Source organism: Emys orbicularis, chromosome 2, assembly GCF_028017835.1.
Source record: "Emys orbicularis isolate rEmyOrb1 chromosome 2, rEmyOrb1.hap1, whole genome shotgun sequence".
Classification (NCBI taxonomy): Eukaryota; Metazoa; Chordata; order Testudines; family Emydidae; genus Emys; species Emys orbicularis.
Genome location: NC_088684.1, coordinates 82,958,777 through 82,984,808, shown reverse-complemented (window position 1 = coordinate 82,984,808; position 26,032 = coordinate 82,958,777). Strand labels below are relative to the sequence as shown.

At 42.2% G+C, this 26,032-nt stretch overlaps 1 protein-coding gene across 1 annotated transcript; it reads left to right on the top strand.

The window, feature by feature from the left end:
- The first annotated feature begins 797 nt into the window (after positions 1-797).
- GATA6 (GATA binding protein 6) lies at positions 798-24,789 on the top strand. The gene is made up of 6 exons (XM_065399037.1): positions 798-1,695; positions 7,190-7,356; positions 11,204-11,329; positions 12,444-12,531; positions 12,620-12,726; positions 24,622-24,789. Exons 1-6 carry the CDS (start codon positions 798-800, stop codon positions 24,787-24,789), a joined length of 1,554 nt encoding a protein of 517 aa, XP_065255109.1.
- The last annotated feature ends 1,243 nt before the right edge of the window (positions 24,790-26,032 follow it).

Below are 26,032 nucleotides of genomic sequence, written 5' to 3'. Positions count from 1 at the left end.
TTGTGGATTGGTGCCATTTCCAAGGTGTGCTATTGTGGGGTTGGACTTGCAACTGCAGAGGCCCCGAGTAAGTGGCGCAGGCTGGCACCAGCTTCCTCCGAAAGGTACATGCCCCTCGCCCTTAGTAGATCGCCTCTCCTGGGTGGGCTTTGCACACACCCCCCTCCCCCCCCGTCCCTTTTGCGACCTTTTGTCTGAAACAAACAAAACTGAGGGAAAGACACGGATTGATGCAACGCCGCGTGTCTGTTTCCCAAGAGCTAGAGAGAACCTGACCCGTGCCATTGCTAATTGCTTTCCTCGTGGGAGGAATTCAGATGACTCATGCATCGGAAAATAAGGAAGGGGCGCGTGGGTAGCCCACAATAAACAGCGCTCTCCCCATCCCCTTTCCCTCTCGTTTTCGATCTGCAACCCAAGATAAGGTGGGAAAGCTCAGCCTGGTGCCCTGCTCCCTGCCTACTCTACCTATTGCTGGGGGCAGCTGAGCTCGGGCCGCTAGCGCGCCCTGCTAGGAGGCTGCGAGGATGGGGTGGGACTTGGGGTTGGGGGCTGCGGGGTGTTAATGACCTTTGCTGGCTGATCTTTATTCTGCCCGGGAGCCAGACAACGGGGCAAGGCGACAGGAGCGATTAGAGGGTCCCCTCGGCTCCCAGCTAGCGGGTCTCACAAAGAGGGAGACGCTGAGGTCTGTTTGCTAACTGGATTTTTTCTTCTCTTTTGTGCCCCCCCCCCCCCCACGCGCCTTCCCCTCCCTATTCCCCCCTCCCTTCCCCAGAGGCTAGACGGGGACCTGGATGGCCCTGACTGACGGCGGCTGGTGTGTGGTGAAGCGGTGCGGCGCGGACGCTGGCGACTCCTCCTGCCCCTTCCCCGCCAGGGAGCCGGGCCCCTCTCCTCCTTCGCCGGCGTCTTCCTCCTGCTGCTCCCCGGGCGAGCGCGGCTCTTCCAAGACTCCGCAGCACGAGCCCGAAGGGACCCGGCCTCCTCCTCCCGCCGCCGCCGAGGGCAGGTCCCTGCTCGCCCCCTACGTGCACTTCGGAGCCCCCCACGCGCCCAGCCTGCCCAGCTGGGAGGACATCCTGCTCTTCACGGATTTAGACCAGACCAACAAGCTGCTCTGGTCCAGCCGCGGCTCCAAGCTGAGCCCCTTCGGCGCCGAACAGCCCGAGGAGATGTACCAGACCCTGGCGATCTCGGCCAGCCAAGGGCCGCCGGCCCCTTACGATGGATCTGCCGGCAGCTTCATGCACTCCACGGCCAGCTCCCCGGTCTACGTGCCCACCACCCGCGTGGGCTCCATGCTGCCCAGCCTCCCCTACCTCCAGGGCAGCGGGGCCGCCCAGCCCAGCCACCCGGGCAGCAGCCACTCGGTGTGGCCCCAGCCGGCCTCGGAGAGCCCCTCGTACAGCAACGGCAGCGGCTCGCATCCCTCGGGCCGCTTCCCTTACTCCCCCAGCCCGCCCATGGCCAACGGGGCCTCCCGAGAGCCAGGGGGCTACAGTAACAGCCTCAATGCCAGGGACCAGTACAGCCCGCTGGGCAGGCCTCTGAACGGATCTTACCCCGGCCACTACCCCTCCTATGTGGGACCCCAGCTCACCCCCGCCTGGCCCACGGGACCTTTTGAGAACTCCATGCTGCACTGTCTGCAAAGCCGGGCCACCCCGCTCCCGGTGCGGGCTCCCAGCGCAGGTAAGAGCTCCCAGTCCCCGCCATGGGCTTGGATCTGTGTGAAGGGCCGGACAGGCTCTGGAGGGATACAGCAGGAACGCAATGACCCTGGGGGGAGGGGGGGAATTCCCTGCAAGGGAAGGGGAGCTGGGGCGGCATTTTGTGTGTGTGGCCAGCCTGTGTTTTCTGCTGCAAGGCTGGAACTGTGGTTGTGGAGAGGGGAGGAAGTGACAGGGAAGCAGATGGCACTGAAGTAGAATTATTAGTCCCTATTTGTGTATCCTTTGAGGAGGAGGATTGGAAGAGGTCGGTGTCTTTGGAGAACATTTTAAGATCCTGGGGTGTGGGGTTTGTTGTTGTTGTTGTTGTTTTTAAGGGGAGGATAAAGTTGCTAGTAGAAGCCGTTTCATTAGCATAAACACATTCTTTGAATGAATATGCATAAAGTTTGGTCAATAGGAATCCTGAAAGGCCGCTAAACTTCAGCTGTCTTTTGGAATAAGTTTTCTCTCCTGAGTTGTGTGCAGGGACAGTGGTTTGGAAGGGATCAGTGGAAGTATTTTGAGACCCCTATTCTTTTGGTGTTTTTGAATGGTGTTTCAGAGTAGCAGCCGTGTTAGTCTGTATCCGCAAAAAGAACAGGAGTACTTGTGGCACCTTAGAGACTAACATTTATCATATCTATATACAACTACATAAAAACACACCCACTCAGTTAATCGGCGTTTTAAGCCTGGTCTTTTTTTTTTAAAGAAAAGAAAAGAGTTGGTTAATGTAAGTCGCTTCCAGATGTCTCTTTATTGTATATTCGTGCTTCCCCGCATTAACATAATTCGATTAAGAAATAGTGAAAAATGCAGTGTAAATTACACCTTCTATTCGAAATAAACGATTCAGGCTCATTACAGAGACTTGCTCAATGGATGTTTGTGATTTCCAAAGGCAAATCCAAAACCAGTTAGTGTTAGCCATTTTAAAATTAAAATCAATAGGAATTTCTGTTTTAAAACCGCTGGCACAGTCAGGTTCCCAGTGGCGGAATTTACTGATGTCAGCGTCTTTTTAGCAAAAGAAATTATGTGTGTCATTACATTAACTGTAGGGTTGAAGATTGAGTTACTTTGCGATGATTTTTGGTTATTGCAATCTCTTTATAGATTTTGCGCTTGCTTTTGCCTATCACACTACTAGTAAATCTTGTATGCACATGGATTCAGTATCATTTTCCTTCTAAACAACAGACGGTACCACCTAAAAATCTTTTCATCGTTCGATAAACAACCCTTCTCCAGTCCTCCAGTGCAACATATTTGATTTAGGCATTTTAAGTCCCACTCTCGTGTTTACTAACGTGACACAGAGAATGAAGATGATTAATTTTTTAGAGATAGCAGCGAAAGAGCAAAGCAAAGCAGAAAACCCTCTTCTCGTGCAACACGAACGTTGAGTGTCAGGTCTTTAAAAGTTAAAGTGGAAAACACGGAGATAACCGGCCTGGATCAAATCTGCAAGGAAGCAACCATATCATCTGCCTAAGGAGAGGGCTATGGGAATGGAAATTCTCATAGACGAATGAAGGCGGAGGGAAAAAGGCTCATGGATAGGTTTGAAGAGGAAGGAAGGAATGGGTAATCCTAAACAGAAAGAGATTAAAGAAGAAGGGTTAGATCATTCTGCAAGGAAGGGCGAGCGGACACATTTCTGTCTCTGGATCACTGATTCTCCTTCGCAAATACCCGATGTAGTTTCTTTATGTATTCTGCAAGACACTGATTTGATTTTTGGTTCGTTTAAACACAGTGTTAAAACGATTAAGTCGGTGGTATATCCCACCCTGGTCCCTACAACCCTGTCTTTGGAAAAGCGGTGATAATATTATATGAAGTGTAATATGTTTAATCCCTGCCTTAAAACGGCCGGGAAAGTAGTTCCGCTAATTTCACTGGGTATAATTTAATGTTTCTAACTGTTCCCCCATAAACTTCCCCGAAGATGAGTTTGTGACCTTGCGACCGAAAAGGTGTGGGAACGTGCAAGGTTGTGGGAGGCATTGGGTGCTGGAGATACAGAGCCTTCAAAACAAGGTTAAGGTCTTATTGTAAAGGAAATAAGAGACTCTAGGCAAGATCCAGACTAGGAACAACCAAAGTGTGTGTGTGTGTATATCCGAACCACAAAATGCAGGTGTCCTGGCAGTCACCAAACCTCAAAATCTCTTTTCTTTTCCCCTTCTTCCCAATCAGGTTTAGACTACATTCAGAGTAGCATGTGAATGCAATCTGTTTATAATGTTTGTGAGTGAGGTGATACCTTTTATTGGACCACTTCTGTTGGCGAGAGAGACAAGCTTTCCCGCTTACACAGAGTTGTCCTTCAGGTCTGGGTAAGGATGAACTCTGTGTAAGCTCCAAAGCGTGTCTCTCTCACCAACAGACTTGGCCCAATAAAAGCTATCACCTCACACACCTTGTCTCTAATATCCTGGGACCAATACGGCTACAACTACACTGCATATATTTGCGTGAGAAATATTATCGCAGCACAAATGCCTTCTGTATGGTTTCCCCTTCAATTAGTTTATTTAAGAAGATGTCAAGGTCTAGTATATGCTTTATATAACATATTAAAATAGAAGCGAATAAACGGATCAGAGTCCCCCACAAATTGAGGTTCTTTTATGCTATCCCTTTAGTACAAATGTTCATTTATTAAGAGTTCTCTGTAAAGCATTCTTAGAGTTCCCTCCCGCAGCTTTAACTCAGGAAACATCCCCATTGACTTGGGCCTGTAATAATTATGACATTTAATGTTCTGGGTGCTTGCTGTAATACAATCACTATATACGGATATCACAAATACAGTTTACAATATCTGCTATAGATTTGTGTAGGTCTCCTAATATTTCCATGAAGGCTCTTTTATTCCCGGGTAGGAACTCAAAGGAAAGAAATCCGTCTGTTGTAGAGGAAAATAATGGGGGAGATTTGCACAAAGTTAAAAAGTAAAACTTAAACCCCACATCCGATTCCATCACATCACTTCTGACTAATGATAAAAATAGTTTTCTGTTTCTGCAAGTTAGACTCCCGCATTTAAAAAGGATCCAACTATAAACGTTTTATCAAATAAAAAGATCAGCACTCAGAACACATGCAGTGTGTGCAATCAAGCTCTTTTTTAAAATGTTAGGCAAGAGTATTGTGGAATTTTCATAACTTAATGGAATCAGAATTCTCATAAATAATGCAATGACAGAATTCTCATAACTTGTAAGAGTTTCTAAGCTTTTACTGAACAATTAAAGCTATATTCTTTTATTATAGTTATAAATATATCTAACATGGATTAAGGAAAAACTATTCTAAAGGCTAGAGAAATATTATCTCCATAGAATTTCTTTCCATAGGTATGAAGGTAACTTTTTAAAGTAAACAATTGGAAAAAATAACTGTTTAACTCCCGTGTCCTTGAAGCCTGAAGCATTTTACTGATTACAGTATTCAATGGCGGCTTTTAGTGCAAAGATTAATAAATCTTAGTGATGTGTTAAGAGTTACAAGCTGACAGTGTAATTTGAACTGTGGTCTCTGGACTCTGCCATGTTCTGATTTCATTTTAACTTGTAATTTTTGTAAATGAAGGGAGGAGAAAAATTTGGGAGGGGGGGACCAGGGAGGGGGAAATACAATTTCTTTCTACGCGAAGTACATTTAGTATAATCAAACAGTTATATCAAACGCTTATTTGACATTTACAAGATCTTTCACTTTAGGGAACACAAAGCTAATATGTGAAACATAAAAGAGTAACCTCATGACGAACAAAGTCAGGTAGAACAGGGCATTAAAAGGGGTGAGAATCAATTATGAAGCTACATTTCTGCAACAATGGCTTCCCCCTCTCTTAAACTAAGAAAGTGATACAGAGGTAAAACATTTTAAATGATCTCTGTACAATATATATATATATATATCAAAATATAAAGATTGATCTTTATCTTTAAAATATGGAGAGATTAATCAGATAAAGAAAGGGTTCCAGACAAGGAAATGTTTGGTTGTTATAGTTGGGATTTATTTATTCTTTGCCTAACATGTATATCTTTTTTAACTGTTTAATAGTGCCCTGTGATAAAATGTTAGGTATTTTTCCACTTAGTATATTTCTTAATAATTAGATTTAGTTTCTCACCCCCCCCCCACCACACACACTAAGGTCAAATTTTTGTCTCAACTATAGATTTAGTAAAATCCAATTAGCAAAGACTTTTTTGTATTGAAGTTTTAATAAGTCGTAAAGCATTTTTCCCAGTAAGACTCTAAAACGATCAAACACTTTTGCTCAGTCGTGACTGAGAATTATTTGACAAAAATAACTCCACTTCTGATTTACTATGATTACAGTTAGACTCCCAAGTGGACTTTGAAAGGTGGATATTTTGGCAACGAACATAATAGTTTTGCACACCCGCTCCATATTTATTCTGAGTAAAGATATCTCTGCCCGGTGTAAATGTCTTTTAATTTATTGCTTCTTTCTATACTATAAATAAATAATTTAAATAAACACCGCGAGCAATTATGATTGAAAATAGATTCTGATCAATATAGGCATACAAAAAGTTAGTTAGTAAAATTCTGAAATCCAAATAAGTCCGCCAGACTAAACGAAAATTGGTAAATATCGCACTGTGTGATTTTCAGTTTCAAATGTACACGATTGGATCTTTAACTGACCCAGCAGTCCTGTCCTGCGGTTTTCACCACGGCAAAATTTTCGTTGTGATCAACGTGAGAAGGATCGGGCCGTAGGGGGGAAATATCCCACCTTGTGGGTTAATACTATTTTTTTAAATCAGGAATTAAAATGTTCTTCGGTCTCTCTCTGTGTAGAGTTTTTGTCTCGCTCTCTCACGAGAGGAACATTTGTATCAAGGCCCTGTTGATTAAAACATCATCAGGCGATGTTTTAAACAACTGCAGCGGACAGCGCTGACCGAAATGTTGAGAGATTCAGAGTAGTGGCTCTGCGCTGTGTTGTGACCGGAGGAGCTAAGGGCTGGAAACTGGGGGGTGGGGGTGGGGGGGTTCAGCCTGGCCTGGGGCTTTAAGATCGCGAGAAAGCCCCCGGGGACAGATGGCAAATGGGTCACTTTAGTTCGTCTGCCAAAGGCGCATTTTGCTGCGACAGGAGAGCCGTGACCTGAGCCCTGTGCTAGGCTCCGAAGAGCAAATGACGAAGCAGGTTGGGGTGGGGTATCTCGGTTCAGCCCGGCTTTACATGACTTCACTTTAAAATGGCTCTGATGAGGATGAGTCAAAGGGAGGAAGCGGAGGGCAAAGCCCGCTGGGGCTGGGCAAGTTTCCGTCTTGTTGCGCAATGCCCCGAGCCCTCCCCGCAGAGCGAGCAATCTCTGCCCGCTGATTTCTGCGGCTCCTAAGCCCGCTCCCCCCGTCTGACAGCAGGGGATGGTTGTATTGTTAACTCGCCTTCCTTTGACTGTGTCCCCTCCTAGACCTGCTGGAAGATCTGTCCGAGAGCCGGGAATGTGTGAACTGCGGCTCCATTCAGACCCCTCTGTGGAGAAGGGACGGCACCGGCAACTATCTGTGCAACGCCTGCGGGCTGTACACCAAAATGAACGGCCTAAGCAGGCCCCTCATCAAACCCCAGAAGAGAGTGGTGAGTGAGTGAGCGCCAGGCACAGACGGCTGGGAGCCAGCCTCGTTCCACATTCCAGCCCCCCACCCCCGAAACCGGAGTCACACCTTTTGAGTGTGAACCGCTGCTGACATCACAGGCCTTCAAATACCGACCCCTGTTCCTAGGGCTTGAGCCTGCAGTCCTAACTCCCACAATTTGCCCTTTAGCTCCCCTGCCCACTCACACAGTCCCTGATCCTGCCAGGAACCTAGGGCTCAGTCCTGTTCCCACTGAAGTCCGTAGCAAAACTCCCATTGACCTAACTATGCAGCGACAGGCCTTCAGTGCCCACAGCTTTCACTGGAGCCAGTGGGAGCCCACTGTGCTCAGCACCTTGTAGGCTCAGACTCAGGGTGACCCTGTCCTGACGGGCAGAAAATTAGTTCAACACAGTGGAAAAGCCCCTTTAATGCAGGTGAAGTTGCAGGCTAACCTGTGAGAAGATGTGTTAGCCTTAGCCGGTTGTGCTGTAACCTAGGTTCCCCCTATGCAGCCTTCTTGCTGTCCTTCTGGTGCGTTGCTGCCTGGATCATCTTTAGGTCATAATTATGTTGGCGCATAAACTGGGGAAATAAGAGTTCACCCTTTGGGTGTTTTTTTTTAAATTGACAAACCCCCCTCAAAGAAGCAACACAGATTTTAAAAAATACACACTGAAAATACCAGAAGTTTCAGTTTTTTGCAATGTTGAAAATTGTTTGTCCAGGGAGCCAGAAATTCCTAAAGACGTACCTTGTTTGTGAAAAGCTCATTTCTCTGGATCTGGGGGATTTTTGTTTATATAATTAAAGGAAAACTAATTGCTTAAACAAGATAAAAGCCTTTGTTTTTTTGTTTTACTGCTAAAAATGAACCATAATTTGTAAAAAATGCACTACAAACAAACACTACAGACCAGAACCCCAGTTTATAATTCAGCACTGGCACTGAAGAGGGAAGGAGAAAATGGAACAAGGGGGCACTGCAGACTGTTTTTAATAAATCTGGGTTGAGGACAGTAAAGAAAGAGAATTCTCCTTTTGATAATTGCCATTAGTGGGATAGTTATAATAAGTGATGTTTGACCTAATCCAAACCGGTGCTTGGACCCCGGTGTCTGAAGACTGTGTGACAAACTGATCAAGCTTCAAGACCCCTTCAATCACCCCAGCTGTTGCAGTTCCTTCATATTTCTACTGTATAAAAAGAAATGCCATTCTTTGTTAAACAAAAATTATATCACCATCCTCTACAATATTTTCTGTAACTGGAAAAAAACCACACTTGATGAGCTTTTAAAAGCCACATTTTCTTCATCATGTCAACATTCATCTGGTGAAGTGCCTTGAGCCAAAGAATTCATTAAAACCAAAAGTTAATTACTGTTGGATGCTCAATTTCTTAACTGGTTATTTAGCAAATTTCATTAAGTAAGGCTAATTAGCAGGAACAAATGCAGCACATGAGGTCAGATCCTCAGCTGGTGTAAACGATCATAGCTTTCCTAATTTTAAGGCCATGGAACCAGATATACCCGAGTTGAGGATCTGGTCCATGGTGTTCCTGGTTTTCACTTTTGTGTGTGTGTGTGCACAGAACACAGTAAATTGCAGCGATTTCAATCTGACACCTCAATGAAACAAACGTTTTACAGTGTTCTATGAAAAATATAGTCATAATCTATTCCAAATAAGTACAACCAAAATAATATATGTATGATTGTATATTCATACATCTGGAAGTATATAACAAAAAATGGTTTGAAGATGATAAGTGTGTTTTGGCCCTTGTCCTACTGTTACTGAAGTCAGTGGTAAAACTCCTGCAGCAGGAAAGCCAAGATTTTATTCGTTTTAGTGCCAAAACTTTTTGAAAGTTAAATAGTTTTTTAGATAAATTAGATTTTACTACAACAGTGATGCAGAAAATGATAGAAAACAGAGAATATAAAATATATTGAGACTTATGCCAATTTTAATGCAAACAAAAATAAAAGAAAACAAAAAAAAATTGTAATAAGATCCAACTACGTAAATTTTACAAAATGCAGCATATACATTGGGGCCAAATCCTGTTCACACAAAACTCTGTTGATTTCAACAGTAATTTTGCTTTAGGAAGGTAAGCAGAATTTGGAAGCAGTGTGTATCTTTCATTTTCTTTTATTAATTACCGTAATATGACAAATTCTGTTTCAGTACTAATTATTTGCTACAGTACTATCAGTATTGCCTTAAACTGGTACAGACTGAAACCACAGCTTGGTGATTATCTTCAGTATGCAACCAGTAATGACTTTTAGATTCAAAGTTCACAGTCAAAGTAATTATATTTAATTTATAATTCTCTTTACAACCGTGATGTAAAGTTACAGCTCACTACTTAGTGACACAAATGGATAGAATTCAAGAGACCTGACTATAGCTCTGAAAAATACTTATCATTCTGAAAACATTATTTTTTGTTTTCGGTGTGGCAGGTGTGGTATCAAAGGTCTCCAGATATTTCGAGCAAACCAACAGTAAATGGTACAAATGGAAAGGGCGTATGCCCAATAAATTAGTTCTTGTTGTGGACTCTTTCTTTATGGTCATGATGGGCTGAATGCAGTGCAATGAAACTGACTGCTTTATGCAAATCTTTTCAGCCTGCAAACATAGCTAGTCCCTGATTTTTTTTGACATTGCAGTACTTTGTAAAATAACAGATTTATGATGTAGCTTGAATTCCTTGCTTGTGATGAATGTGAAAGAGAGCGCTTGTTACAGGAACTTTTATAACCCATTCACCTTCATTTCACATGTTTATGAGGACTGGCTTCACTTATGATATATAGTCTGCAGTCATAAAGCTCTTTGTTATATGGTTATTTCTGATATAAGGTTGCTTCATCTTGGCTCCAAACTCCACTGAAGAGTGTCATAAATGGCTTGTTTATAATATGGACCTTGCTGTCACACACCAATTTACTGACTTCCTAGAACATTCACCACAGAGAGTGAGCACTGTTCTGTAAAGCATGTTCCTGAAGTATGTTGTTTTTCACTTGGTGATAAATATGTTTTTACAAAAATGACACTGTTTGTTGTACATATTAAGTCCCTTTGATATCTGTTCCATATTCCTTTTCCATGTCAAAACAAAAGTTTGCAGCTGTCAGCCCTTCAGGTGAAGTTCAGCTTGTGAAAATTGAGCTGTCTTTTTGCTTTAAACAGAATCCCTGCCATATTGGAATGTTCATTTTTCACTGCTGATGTAGGAAGGTCATTAAAAGAAGCTGATTTTTCTCAAACCAATTTAAGGCAATGCTTAAAAAGTAGGCAATTTAAGGCAGCACAAAAAAGTGCCGCGTCAAAACCATTACTTTACAGTAGCACATTATGAAAAGGGAGAGTGCTCTGAAAGCTCCATGGAAGAGACTTATGTGCACTGCCCAGTTTTCATTTTGATGGAAATCTGTTGAAAAACTTTGCAGCTGTCTTTCATATCCAACCTATCAGAGGAAGTGATGAGATCCCATGGTCTGAACACACAATTGGTGATCAGAAACTCCTGAGTTTTAATTTTGCCTCTCCAGAATTGGGAAAATCACATTACCTCTTTGCATAAGTTTCCTTGTTTGTAAAATGAGGATAATAATACCCACATTTTGGGGTGGGTGGAGGGCTTAATTAGATTAGGTTGTGAAGCAGCTTACAGAAGCTAAATGTTGTTATATTGACTTTGTATTACACATAGCTTTGATAAACCAGTTACCAGTCTATTCCTCTCTCCAGCTGTTAAGTGGCAAAGTACATTTGTTTGTATTTGTTTATTTATTTTTTTGTTTACCTGTGCTTGCCCCTAGCCTTCATCGAGACGGCTTGGTTTGTCTTGTGCCAACTGTCACACCACAACCACAACCCTGTGGCGTAGGAATGCAGAGGGCGAGCCAGTATGCAATGCCTGTGGCCTTTATATGAAACTTCACGGGGTAGGCAGCTATTTCAGTCCACGTTTGATTCCTGTTTAGTAAGGGCCCAATCCTCGTATGGAACATCCATTGACTTCAGTGTGCTGAGCGCTAACAGGAGCAGGCTCCACGGACTTGAGTCTATGCTCGTTGAAGTCAATAGAAAAACTCCCTTCGACTTTAATGTTGCAGGATCAGAGCCTAAATGAGGCTATCTTAAAAATTCTGTAAATGTTTGTTAAATTGAAGAATAAGACAAAAATGATTCAGGATGTCATTTGTTAGTAAATTGTTGGTTATACTTTTTTCAGCAAATGTAGAAAAATAATGTAAGAAAATAACTGTGCTGTGAATATAATGGAATCCATTTAGCGCTAGACTCTGGGAAATCTTGTGAGTAAAGTTATACATGTGTATAAGTGTTTGAAGGATTGGGTTTTAGAATGTATCAATACTTTGTCCAGCATTTTAAAAAAAAGAAATTAAGTGATGGTTATAAAACATTATAATCATATCACTTACATGAATTGATTATATTTTCCAAAGCTTTTTTTAATTAGGTAAGTGATATTAATTTTGAATACATATTTTTTGTTTAAAAGGTATGTTAATTGTGCCTTTAATGACCCAGACTCCAAAGCAGCTATTTACGCATTTTCTTGATATAAAGATAAGCTTGAATACGATGCATTAGTTCACATGGATAAATACTTAAAAAGACTATATATTACGGTTTAAAGACCCATCCTGCAAGCACTTAGGTCAAGGCCTTTTCATGCACAGTTGGAGTCAATAGGAACAGGATTGGGCTCTTCATGTTTATCTGTTTTCCAGGATCAGCCTCTAAATCCCTAGGATCCAGTCCTGTTGTCCTTACTTAGGAAAATCTCCGGCTGAAGTAAAAGAGAGTTTTGCCTAAGTAAAAACTTCAGGCTTTTTGGAATCACTGCTAGAACACTGGAAAAAATAGTTATTTTTTGGAGAGTAGAGTCTATATAATCATAAAAATGCTTTAAAATAGTTGATTTCAATTGATTTAGTTGTAGCACCATTTGATCTTATGGTAAAATTTGGTTTCTGCTGAGTGCCGTACATGCAAGTCTTTATATGATCCATGTTGATTTTTTCCCCCCAGGTTCCTCGGCCTCTTGCCATGAAAAAAGAAGGAATTCAAACTAGAAAGCGAAAACCAAAGAACATAAATAAGTCAAAGACGTGTTCTGGTAAATATTGTAAGATAGGATATTTGGATGTAAGCATTTTGTCATACTGGAAAATATTTGTTTCTAATCACAGTTACTTCTGTTGCAGGTAACAATAATAACGCAGTTCCTATGACTCCGACATCCACGTCTTCTACTAACTCAGATGATTGTAGTAAAAATGCTTCCCCTAGCACACAAACTACAGCCTCGGGGGTAAGTGATAAAATAGTATCTTTATTTGTAAGCAAGCTGATCACTGTATAATATGTTATCTCAGCTTTTATCTTATCTAGCAGTACAATAATCTAAACAAACTTTTCAGTTTTGTTAGCTGATACAGGAGCAAGAATTTCTGAGGAAATTACATATAAATGTAAACAAAACGACAAGCTGAAGTACTTTACAGACCTCTTAATTAAGATCTATATACATTTTATGATTAAATCAACCGAAGCTTGAACAAAAACATTTTGTTTTGAAGAGTTTAAATTGTTTTATCTTAAAACCGTTTTTTTTTAGACATAATAGCAATGCACAGCATAGTGACAACATCAATAACATTAGTGCACATAATACAAATTCCTTGAATGCTGGCCAGCGTGCATGTATAATTCAAGGCACCACCCATCTCATCTTTTTCAAAAGTTATTTAAAAACGTGTGCATGCATTACGCACACAGAACTCCCTCCCCCGAGCATAATTTTAAACTCCCACTAAAAGCAACAAAACTCAGTCTTGTGGTCTGTATGCAGGCAGGGTGAATTGAGACGTGTGCTTAGGGCCTGATCCAAAGCCCATGGAAATCAATGGAAAGATTCCCACTGGGAGTGGAGGCTGTTCAGCACTTCACAGGACTGAGCCCAGGAGGTCCACTGAACAATATCTTGTTTATTTCAAACTCTTATTTTCATCTACACACCACACCTTATCACCCCTCAGATCAGCATTTGGGATAATACATACTATAGTTAAAGCTGCAAAGTAGTTTAATTTATAACCTCTTTTATTTATCTACACCTCCCCCCCACACACACACCCCTGCAGTCTTCTGTATTCTTCATTTACTATGTCATTTACTTTAAAAGATACCCTTAGCATGGCTTTCACTGTTCCTTTATTAGTAAAAAGAAACTTGTTTATCATAATTATTTTTTGGTATGTTTCCCGATCCAAATTCCTTTCCGTGGTTTCTTTCCTGAAATATGCAGTTTCACTGTAAACAAAACAAAACAAAACAAAAAACAAGTTTTGTTGTTTGTGGACTTATTTACAACGATACTGCTCAGAGATGCTGGACTTTTGTATTTGATGCCATCAAGCAATATTATTAAAAGGCTGTATTTGACATGAAAGAATTCAGAGAGTTCAAACAATACATAAAATACATTAAAGGAAGGGAAATTTGAAACTAAAACATTGGTCTAAAATGGAAAATGATTGGATTTCATGCTCCCTCTCTGCCCTCCCCTCTCCCAAACATTTGATAAGAAAAAAACACTTAGTTCTAAATTCACCACTAACTTCAGTGGGCATTGGATGAGACCTAAACCAGTAATCTCCCACTTGTCTATTTTGAACCATGAATGCACATTATAAGAATTGAATCTGTGAAGTAGTTGGAATAATGGCCTGTACAATATATACCCATGTCCACTCATTTGATCTTATAATCTTGTTTGCTATAGGCAGTCAATAATTAACCTGTGAAAGGAACAGGAGAGGCAAGAAGGTGCAAGCAGAAGGTCATGGTCTTTAAGGCTTGATCCTGCTGTCATTGAAATCATGGGGAGCTTCACCATTGACTTTAATGGAAGTAAGCTCAGTCTCTGGGTCTGAATCAGGGGAGTTGCTGAGCATGCTCAGGACCTGTGGAAGGCAATGGGAATTAAGGGCATTCAGCATCTCAGAGCAATGGAACCTAAATCTGGTCAAATGTAAAAACATTTTATATTAACGCCAAACCTCTTTCTTCCCCTCCACCCATTCTGATATTTTTTTATGAGAATTTAGAGCTGATGGATTGATGGCCATTCTCTATTATCAGAACAGGTACAGCCCAGACATTAGCAGTGCAAGCTTCCCCCTGCTGATCTACGGGCATCAGCTGGAAGAACTGCTCATAGGGATGCCTATTTAGTCCTTGGCTTGTCTAGCAAAAATATTGTCATTTAGGGCCAACTGTGCTTTTGGTGTTTTTGTAATGTGGACACTTGTTCACTGGGAATTATAATGAACTATATATTCTAACAAACTCATTCCATGTAGCTCACTGTACTGACACTTTTTTGACTGCCCTAATTCTTCTTCTTTGAGGAGTAGAAAAATGTTAAATTGACAAAAAAGAACCAAAATACATTAGGGGAAAATATATGAAGTTTTAGAAACTATTGCCTGAAATTCATAGAAATGTTATTGCTAAATGAATCATTTAGAGAAAATGAATTCCGTTGCTGGTACAAAAGTAATTTGTTATGCTTTTGCGAGGCTGCCAAAAGAGTTCCTAGCAATGTGGAAATCTAGTGGAAATGAAATTCAGCAGAATTTGTGTCAGCAACATTCATTTTCAGCCCTACCTTTTCCATTTCCTTTAAAAGTAAAATAATGGGGCTGGGGCGGGGGGGCGGGGGAGAACGTACTTATTCTCTGAAAGGCAGTTACTCAACTGAGCAGCTTTGAAACTGCACATTTCATACAGGGAATTTTACTGGCTGCCAGCCTTGAGGAAAGATAATGGCTTAAATGTTGTTTTTATGCCCCTAGTTGAAGAAGTTAAAAAAATTAAAAGCTATGATTGATTAATAGTAATGGGCATGAATTATAATATTTGGATCCAGCTCCAGACTTAGAACATCCCAAAGTTTGGAAGTGTTTGCATCTGAGCTTTTGGGATGACCCGTTATAAAGATGGGGGCTCTTTGCAAAATTCACATCTGGATGTAGGGGTTTTAGTTTGGGCCCATTTCTGTCTTTCTGAGGCGTATAAATACTGAGTTTTCTCCATTGTTAATATGGAACAGAACCATTTACAGGCTATATGAAGTTGCTTTATATCCTCATAAAAGAATATTTGAAACTTTCAAAGCATACTGCCTCTATATCTTGAGACACGTCATCCCACTGATGCTCCCCCTTAAGTGCACAGAGGAGAAAACTGCACACAACAATATGCTGAAATACACTAATATAAAAGGCATAGCGCCCCAGTCCACACCCTTCTGTAGATGTGCAGAGGCTGCAGTGGGCATGGTTGCCAGCAGTACTCCATTACCCCATTAGGACAAAACACAATGTAAGGACTGTTACAAAGTCTGCTCTTTATGGCAATAGATGGAGTCTCCATGAGCCAGAGCTGATGTCCGTGAGGACACAGCAACAATGAAGGAATTCTCCCTTCAGAAAAGCATTGGGCCCATATAAGAGCTGAAAGAGGCCCTGAACTCTGTGGCAAGAGGCGCCACTACAGCACTGCTGCCCAACCCCTTATTTTCACCTGGCATTGGGATTGCTATGGCCATTGTATCTTGGGCATAAAATATGGCACATTCCTACAGCAAGTTGTCTGGATGATGTAAATTCACATCAGAGCACAGCAGGCAGGGCCCCACTTCTCCCTCTGCCACCTGTGCAATGAACAGGAATCTTGATGTCCCAGTGGGAACCAATGTGCACCACAAATGGTACCTTGTAAAGCAGCCTGGATCGTGTCTAGAAGTGCTGTCCTTTACATCTGTTTTTTTACTTTGGGCCAGTAGAGACCACGCAGGGTAGCCTCTTCTGCCTACTTATACTCCCTTGTGGAATAGATATGATCACCTTTCTGCAGCATGCCAGTACTTTGTGCATCCAGTGTCCATGAGGAGCAACTGGGCTTGCTTTCACAGGGACCATGACGGTGCTCTACATTTTGTTGCAGCTTATGCTCCTGGACAGCACTTCCACTCTTTTGAAGTTCAGTCCGCATCATGGGTGGACAGAGACTGACTGGGTCCTTTGTCTATTGTTGTCCTGGTTATGATAATTTTTAAGCATAGCAGGCCAGTTGTTGCTCTCACTTACATCCATACAGCCCAAGCAATATACTGGAACTGAAGAAATCATTCCTGTTTATCTGGTAACTGAGTGGGTGTGTTTTTATGTAGTTGTATATAGATATGATTAGTCTCTACGGTGCCACAAGTACTCCTGTTCTTTTTGCGGATACAGACTAACACGGCTGCTACTCTGAAAACAGTGCAATTTTATGACTCTGTGCAGCAAAAACGGTACTCAACGCTGTGTAATTTAAAATCTTAGGGACATTTTTGTTTGATTGGTTTTGTTTATTAATGAGTGGAAATGAACACAAAGTTTTCTCAGAAGGGCCATAAAAATAAATATTGTGATAGTCTAATGTAGGGCCTTGTGCTGCAGTCCTTGTGAAGGAAAAACTCCCATTGATTTCACTTGGAATTTTGCTTTTAGAAGGACTTCAGGATTGGGTCCTTAGAGTGACAATAGCATGGACAGCAGTCTTGCCAGGCTGAAATATTGGCTCTCTTTTGGAAATTAATAACATATTAACCATAGATTTATGATGGTATAATATAAAGGAGAGATTAGAGTAAATGTAAACTTACACATTTGTAGTATAAGCAAAAGGATTAATTACACCAGCATTAAAAATATAATTTTACATAGTGGTAAGTTCACTGAATCAACAGAATTCCGTTGTTGTTATATTCATACTTATTTTTAAGTCAATCATTATTAAGACAAGATTACAGCAGGAAAGGAAACAACAGTATTCAGAAGAAGAATATTCAGAGGAAGTGCTGTGGATAGGCGGGCTCACAGGAGGGACACTGAGATTAGAAAATTAAGGGAACCCCCAATCTTTACCAAATCAGGTTTTGTGTAACAAAGAACTTTTGTAAGCGTGCTTTGAATAAATAAAGGTTATCACTGACGCGGAGCAAAGCCCCGGTAACACAACAGGATGCACATCATTTATTGGTACCGACTGGCTTACTATAGCTCCAGCCATAAAACAGTAACACCTAGAATTGATATAGCACTTTAGATCTTTAAAGCACTGTAAAAGTATTAACTAAGGGGCTGCTCATGGCTCTTAGTTAATCCCTGCTCCCCCTCCCCAAATCTCCTCCATAGCCTCTTTGCATCTCCACTGCCATCATGGGGGGAGCTAATAGGCTGCATGTCTAGTATTCTCTCCATCACCACAATGCAGATTGGTAGGAAGTGGATTGAAAGAGGCAGGGAGTGGGTGGAAGCTTGACTCTGTCCCCTGATATTTTGGCCCTCACAGCTGAGTCTGTGCATGTGGTTAGTAATCTGTTACTGGTTTCAGGGCCAGTATTAATAGTTGGTTACTTCCCTCTGGAACAAGTGGGAGCAGGGAAGGAATTCTGCCTCTCTTAGTAGGCAAGGCTGCCTCTCACAAGATAAAATTGGCAGCAGATTTGTAGGCTTTAGTGTAAAAAATATATGTAGTGGTGTCTGTTTGTATCTTATATTGTGCGGGAGAACTATAAGCACAATACCAATTAGGCAGAGGATTCACTACAACTTTGGGATCCCACCCTGCCACTTCAAATTTCTTGATCTTCCTTCTCCAACTCTTCCAGCCTGACTCTCTTCAGTTTCTGCCTCTTGGACAGAGTCTCACTCTCTCTCTATGCCAGGACTGCTCTGAATTTGTCCCCAAAGACAGTCACATGGTGTGGAATTCACATGGGTAACTTAGACTGAGCGTTGCAATGCCCCACGTTTAGGTGTCATGCTGCCAAGTGGAATTCTCTACCCTGAATTAGGTAGAGAATCAGGCTTCCTATACAAGACATGGGGAGAGTTAGGTGCCTAAAAAAGGGATTAATAAAAGCCAGCTCGCTGGGCAGAGAGCTGTCTAAGCTAGCCAGTAGGAAATGCAAAGGAGAGGGAGTCACCTAAGCACCACTCCTCCGAGCGAGTGAGGTGCCTCCCTCCACTTAGGAGTCACACTTTGGATCCTCTCCTGGAGTCAAACACCTAAGCCAGGTCAACTCTGTCTCCAGTGGTTAGAGCACATGGTCAGGATGTAGAAGACCCGGTTTCAGATCCCTGCCCGATGTGAAGCAGGGATTTGACCCCAGGCCTCTTACCTCCTTGGTCTATGGTACCCCAAGAGCTACTTAGCCTAGGGGTAGCTTCTCAGCCCTATAGGGTGTGGGGGAAACCAGAGCCACTGGGTATGAGGGGATTCTAGTGCCTGGCCCTTCAGTGGGCAGCAGATCCAACCTCAGGCACCAGCCCTGCCTAGCCCCAGCCCTGCCTAGCCCCATTCTCCATGGCAGCAGCAGAACTCCCTGGTCTCCCATCTCCACCCGGCAGTGCTACCACCTCCGTACCCAGGCCCTGCTCCCCCAGAGCAGCTCCCCCCTGGCTGGCCTGTCACCCCCCAGTAGAGACCCCATATCCTCATGCCCTGACCCCTCCTTTCCCAGCAGAGCCCTCCCCTTGCCAGTTCCCCTCCCTCACACTCACAGCTGTGCTGTGCACAGTGTCAGACCTGGGGCTGCCCAGGATGCCCTGGAGGATGGGGGAGCAGGCGCTGCCCGCAGCCCAATCCACAGGAAGATGCTGGAATCCGGGGACCAGCCTTCTACCCACCCCCCAACCCCAGGGCACTCTCATCCTCCTGATAAACTCATCATGCTCTCCCGCCCCCCAGGGGGGCACACCCCACAGTTTGAAAACATATGGTTTATGGAGTCAATCTCTCTCCTGCTAGCCCAAAGAGTACTTAGTTATTTTATACACAGGGAAACAGCTTCAACGGAATACCTCATAGCCCAGTGGTTAGGGCACTCATATAGGAGATGGGAGACCTGGTTTCAAATCCCTGGTCTACATCAGGCAGTGGGGGGCATTTGAACCCAGTTCTCCCACATTCTGGGTGAGTCCTCTGACACCGGACCCTTTGGTATAAGTGTGGTGGCACCTCCATGGGTGTTGTCTGTGGGGCCCAATCTGGTAGATGAGCTCTAAGATGGCCTCTGAGCATGTCTACCAGATCGAGCCCTGCAGTGAGATAAGTAGAAGGCTGCTGGAGCGTGGGTATGAGCTGCTCGGTGTGGTCAGGAATGAGGTGGCTGTGTGCATGCCCACCTGCAGAAATTTAGACCCTAGGGAACTTTACCAGTGGAAATGTAGGCAGCTGGGGAATTTAGGCACCGACAGGGTTAGGTAGCGGCTGACATGGGTTTTGAGAATCTAAATCTTGGATTTAGCTAGGTGCCTAAGTCCCCCTTGTAAATCCTACCTGTGGCTTCTCTCTGATTATGGAATCCTCAGAAACTCAGGCCCGGATCCAAAGAACCTGTTTTGGAGCCTGATCCTGGTTCCTTTGAAGTCAATGGCAAACTCCCATCAATGTGAATGGGAAAAGGATTGGGCTGTTCAAACATCCCTGGAGATTCCAATCTGGTTGTCATTTTCTATTTGTAAGGCAGGACTATGCTTCTGAAAGCGGCAGTTCTTCTTAACAAACCTCATTCAATTTTCTTCAAGAAGCTGCAGTTCAGTTGATTATCAATATTATCATCAGACTACAGCAATACAAGTTCAAGCTGTTAACATTTTATTAATAGGGGCCAGCTCCTCAGTTGGTGTGAATTGGAATAGCACCATTGATTTCAATTGCACTGCCATGCCCATTTATACCAGCAAAGAAATGGGTTCAAATAATTCACAATAATACATTTCCTTTGTCTGTAGAAGTTAGGGGACTAATAGCAGCGATGTTTAATCATGAGCAGACCTGCGTAACCTAATGATTCAGCCATGGCCATTTCACCAGCTAAAGATTATTTTCCATGTCTCACTTTGGGAACTCCCCAAATTGAATTTGTCATTCCATTAACTAGGAGTGGTTTTTAAACTAAACTGCCCTGCCCATCCCCCTCCTCACATGTCTTTTCTCCTCCCCCACTTCGTGCTGGCTCATTTTAGGAGCTGGACCCAGTCTGGGTCAGGCACTGATATGCAGCCTTCAAGCCGGAAGTGCCTCCGCATTCTCGGTATCTGAGGGAGCGTTAACAGATAAGCCACAAATGGGAACACAAAACAGATCTCTCTGCTCCACCCTTGTAGAATTGAATCAGGGAAAGAGTGAATTACTTTTTCCAGACAAGGAAAAAGCAGGTGAGCTGTTTACCCGAAGGAATAATAGCAGCAGGGATAGGTGAATGGGAACCTTTCACACTAATTTCTAGTGTACACAGTCTTTGCAAAACTTGTTCAAATTTGAAAATATTGTTTTTCTGTAGTTTAAACTCTTTCCTCCCAGGGAGGGTCAATGTATTTTTTAAAATGTCTTTCTGGTTAAAGAGGAACCTATGTTATATATTATAGATATAAAAGCCTCTTCCCAAAAGGTAGGCTGCTCTAAGACCATTAGAGCAGGACAAATAAATGGAAAGTCCTGGGGAAGGAGAGGAGACGCCCATGGATGTGACAGCGCACCACCAAAGGAAAACTTTATCTTTCTTTTAAATTTTATATATTGAACTTATTTGTCTTTTATTTATCAGGGCAGTGGGATTCCACCCTGTGCTAGCTAAGTCTCCAGGCCATTTAACATTCTGTTGAGATTACCAGTAAAGAGGCCAATTAGACTGGTTGCTTTTTGTGATGTTCACTTCAAATTGGAATGAGAGCATCAAACTCTTTTCAGATGGGCCACTGACCAGGCATCAGTTAGTAAACTTTGATCACTAATGACAGAACTGGATTTGAATCACCAACCTACAGGTGAAAGGCTCTGTGATCCAAATTTTGCCAGACTTACTCAGTTTTTTACTTAAGCAAAACTCCTAAAGATTACAATGCGCATTTTGACTGGGTTCAGTCAAATTGGTTATATCCCATAACCAATAACATAAGCTATCTGCTACCACAAGAGACTTGAAGTAAGAATGACCAGGTGGATGAGGTAATATCTTTTATTGGACCAACTTCTGTTGGTGAGAGAGACAAGCTTACATAGAGCTTCAGGTAAGTGGTGTGTAAGCTCAAGAGCTAGTCTCTTTCACCAACAGATGTTGATCCAATAAAAGGTTATTCCCTCAGCCACCTTGTCTCTCTAATATCCTGGGAGCAACATGGCTACCCCAACACTGCAACAACAATTGAAGTAAGGATAGCAGCAGCCATGGTTGCTATCATTCATTCCTTGCACACCCAAAAGTCCTATTGAAATCAGTGGGATTTGCAATGTGGTATTATTATTATGTGAAAAGGCAGTGCAGCATTCAAACAAATTATTAGAGCTGATGGAAAATTTTCATACAAAACATTTTTTCCATCAGAAAATGGTGTATCTTTGAGGTTGAAACTTTTCGTGGGAATGTGTCAATTTCAATGACATTTTGGTTAGAAAAAGAATTGTGAGGAAGCATGTTGATAATGTCCAAACATTTAATTTTGACTTCTGAAATGGAAGCTTTATTGGTTTGAAATGATGTTTTGCTTCAAAAATTATCGTATATTACAATTTTTTTAAGAAAATGAAACATTTTGATTTAATCAAAATGAAATATTTTGATTGACCTGAAATGACTTTAAAAAAAAATTTCGGTTCACAGAACATTTCAAAATTTGGAGTTTTTTGTTTTGATTTTGAAATGTTCGAATTTTCCACTGAACAGAATTTCGGGTTTCTGATCAGTTCTGCAAATTATCCGTAAAATGTCTTTTCAGAGAGGCATGGGATTCTGTTGTAAATAAAACATTGTGAAACGTTTGAATGGTGCCAGGGTAAATGGACCTTTTAAGAATGAACTCAATTTCAGGAGTAGCAATAAATCTGCATCATAAAGTGCACTGTTTTTGATCAGATAACATTTATATCACACTATAAATATTTATAACAGTAATATAATTTTGTTTTACTGAATAGCAGTATAATATATAATAAATAAAACATAAAGATGGCAGGAGAAATAAGCATACTTTCTTGTGTTACCTATATAACTGGTTGGTGGTCAAAGTCAGATATTCTGAATTATTTTTTATTAACGGATACTTTCTGAAGTACTTCCAGAGACAATTCTTCTTCAGGTTATACCGATGGACCCTCACTAACTTTCATGAGCTCAGCTGAGGGGGAAACTGGATCCCAGTTTACCACAGGCAGAAAATATCAGCTGACCACAAATACCTCTTTCAATGGAAAAATAAATTTAACCTGGGACAAATTTGTCTCTACCAGGGGTGGCTCCAGGCACCAGCGCACCACGCGTGTGCCTGGGGCGGCAAGCTGCGGGGGGGGCGGCCTGCCGGTTGCCGTGAGGGCGGCAGTCAGGCTGCCTTTGGCAGCATGCCTGCGGGAGGTCCGCCGGTCCCGCGGTTTCGGCGGCAATTCGGCGGCGGGTACGCCAAAGGCGCGGGACCGGCGGACCTCCCGCAGGCATGCTGCTGAATCCGCGTTACCAGCGGACCTCCCACAGGCGCGCCGCCAAAAGCAGCCTGAGTGCTGTGCTTGGGGTGGCAAAATACATAGAGCCGTCCCTGGTCTCTACTGGTGGATCTTGCCACCTATCACCATGAAGACTCACAAATCATTGTGGGAAGCTGCACTTGAACAAAAGTGCAAATTTCCATAAACATTTAGGCAAGTCTCTGCTTTCTATATATGAGAACTGCTGGTTTGGCGCTGCTCCAGGTGAAGATTGGAGAGATGGGCCTGAGGGAGGTTTTCCTTTTGTGTGAAATGATTGGATTAAATATGTGTACTTTCCACTTAAATAATGGGCAGGCTATTTCCGCAGTCACACTGTCAGATATTCCCTTTTATAGGAATTTGGTCCAACAAGTATCCATTTACAAGTAAATTAAGATTTTAAAGTCAATTTATCCAAGAGTTAATTTCTCATGAAGTCAGCTCTTAAACATTTCCTTTATTAGGTGAAATGTTGCCTCTTTCTCTGTCTGGCACTGAAGTTTTCCTTTTCAGCAGATCTCCTAGGCCGCATGGAAAAAGTGGATTGTTTTTATCTTTGCAACTCTCCGTTTCTCTGTTAAAATAAATGGACTGACTATTATTAGATTTCAGAGTCACATCCACCAAACCTTCCCTGTGGTTTGTCTCACTGATTTAGATCTTTGTAGGTTGCAGTAGATGGGAGGGTTGTAACAAATCCATGCCCACTGAGAACTTCATGATTCAAGCTCACCATAACCAATCCAAACTTTATGGTAACAGCAAGGATGGAGCTAAGACCCTCTTGGTTCGAAAGCATAGGCCTCTGCCACTTGAGATAAAAGTGAATCTGTGTTAGCTGTCAGCAGTATGGGGATGATGTCATACATTTGAGTGGTTCTGGCCAAGACTGTGAGAAGTGACTAATTATTTTGGCTACATCTATTTTTGGGTGCCCACTTTCTGAGGCATCTAAAATGAGTCTGATTTTCAGAAAGTTCTGAAAACCCACTTTGTGAAAGTCAGGCCACTTAAGTTGTCTCAAGCTAGGTACCCAAAAATGTAGGCACCCAAAATCACTAGGCACTTATGAAAATCTTGACAGGTGATTCCATCCAGTAGGGGGCACTGGTACACACACATCCACGCACTAGCACATTACAATCTAATCATACTAATTTCCATTTCTTTCGGTTTGTCCAGCTCTCCCTTTTTCTGGTAGATTTCCATATTTTGAAAGCTAATCATGTAATATTTCCCAAATACTGATAGCTTTCGAGGTGGGATGATGCCAACAGAATGGTCCATTATATACTGGGGAGAATGTGCTGGCTGTCCAGATGGTTTTTTTTTTCAATCAGAGGTTTTGAGGTACAAGAGTGGCAGAATGGGGTCAAATCCTGATCCTTCATACAGAGCCCACGCAAATTGGCTCTGCTTGGATTCTGGTGCACCCAGTGGACAATAACATTTCTGCAGAATTCTTGACTTTGGAAGCATTGCACATAGAACACTTACTTCTAGTAGCTTTCATGGAGCTTTGGCTCCATTTTTCACAAAGGCAAATTCTTTTCAGCTCTCCAGACTCCCGATTTGTTTAATTGATAGGTCTGAGTTAAAGCACACTTATGGTTTTTTTCCTGTTCTCCAGGCGGGTTCTTCAGTGATGTCTGGCCAAGGAGAGAGCACCAGCCCTGAAGGCAGCACACTCAAGTATTCAGGTCAAGAAGGGCTGTATACAGGAGTCAGCCTGACCTCCACAGCTGAAGTTACAGCATCGGTGAGACAGGATTCCTGGTGTGCCCTAGCTTTAGCATGATTCAGAGAAGATGAAGCTGGATACCTGCACTGGGCTGCAGCCTTTAGACGTCCACACTTGTTTTTGTTTTGTTCTATTTTATCAGGCAGTCTGAGCAGCAGGGAGAGTGCTGGCTAGAACATTCCTCTGATGTTGTTTTTGTGCCTTAATGATAGAGGTGTTTTTTCCAAAGAGGTTCTGCCTTAGCATCCAGCTCCTCATCTATGCAAGAAAAACAAGAGAAAGTGAACCTCTCCCAGGGTAAAATGAATACAGCCAAAAAGAGCACCCTAGAGCTTTTGTTAGGTTCCAGAAATACATCTTCAAGAAATTCAGCAATGCTGCCTTTTTGATTGTATGTTTGTTTTCACTCTCTCACCTCTCCAAAGAATTTGATTGGTGTAGTCATCTTTTGGGAGGGAGATAAGGGAAGCATTTGATAAGGGACAGTGAGATAAATTTAAGAAAGTGCTAATGTGAGTATTGCTTGTGCCAATGCACACATCTTGAACTAAACCTTTGATGCCCTCTCACAGGTCAGTTCTCTTGTTAGCACTGTCTGTATCCAGTATGCCTGCATTACTCTGTCATTTTCCTGCATCAGAGTTCAAGTACACCCATGGAGGAAATCACAATGTTTGGTACAAGTCTCTCAAGGTCGAGTCAGTTAATGAGATCTTTTGTTTTAAAATATTTACTCACTTTGCAAGACTGCATTATAACTTTTAATGTACACTGTGACTGAGGTTTATGAAAGTTCATATTTTGTGACTGAACTCTATATAGTCAGTCAGAATTTGTAAACAGGGTAGCAATCAGATATTTTTCTTCCATATATAAAATAATTTTTAAAAAAAAAAGAAGTGCAATTTGCGTTGCAGCAATCAGTGTTAAATCATTTGCATAAGATTTAACAACAGTTTTTATATGAATGAATGAATGTAAACATTTTAACTTAATGGTACGTAAATAATTTAAAAGAAAAAAGTTAACTAGGCATCCTTATGCTTTTTTTTTTATTGCAGCAAAAACATCCCACTTTCGGTATTTCCAGTTGTTAAAACACAGTTTTCAAGAACAAACCTTCTCTCAGGAAAAACACCCTTATCCATTTGCTCATAAGTTTTGTGCAGAAAAGCAAACGCATCCCCAGTGTTTTGCCATTGAATAAGTATGTGCTGGAAAGATACAAATTGCAATGAAACGTTACTACCTAACTGATACATATGTAAATACTCCATAAGATATTGAGGCATCTTTAAGA

What these genes read in the sequence shown, in the direction of transcription:
- GATA6 (XM_065399037.1), top strand. Translation starts at nt 798, where the DNA reads ATGGCCCTGACTGACGGCGGCTGGTGTGTGGTGAAGCGGTGCGGCGCG. An exon ending in TAAGTCAAAGACGTGTTCTG is followed by an intron (nt 12,532 to 12,619) that starts GTAAATATTGTA and finishes CTTCTGTTGCAG; the next exon opens with GTAACAATAATAACGCAGTT. An exon ending in CACAAACTACAGCCTCGGGG is followed by an intron (nt 12,727 to 24,621) that starts GTAAGTGATAAA and finishes CCTGTTCTCCAG; the next exon opens with GCGGGTTCTTCAGTGATGTC.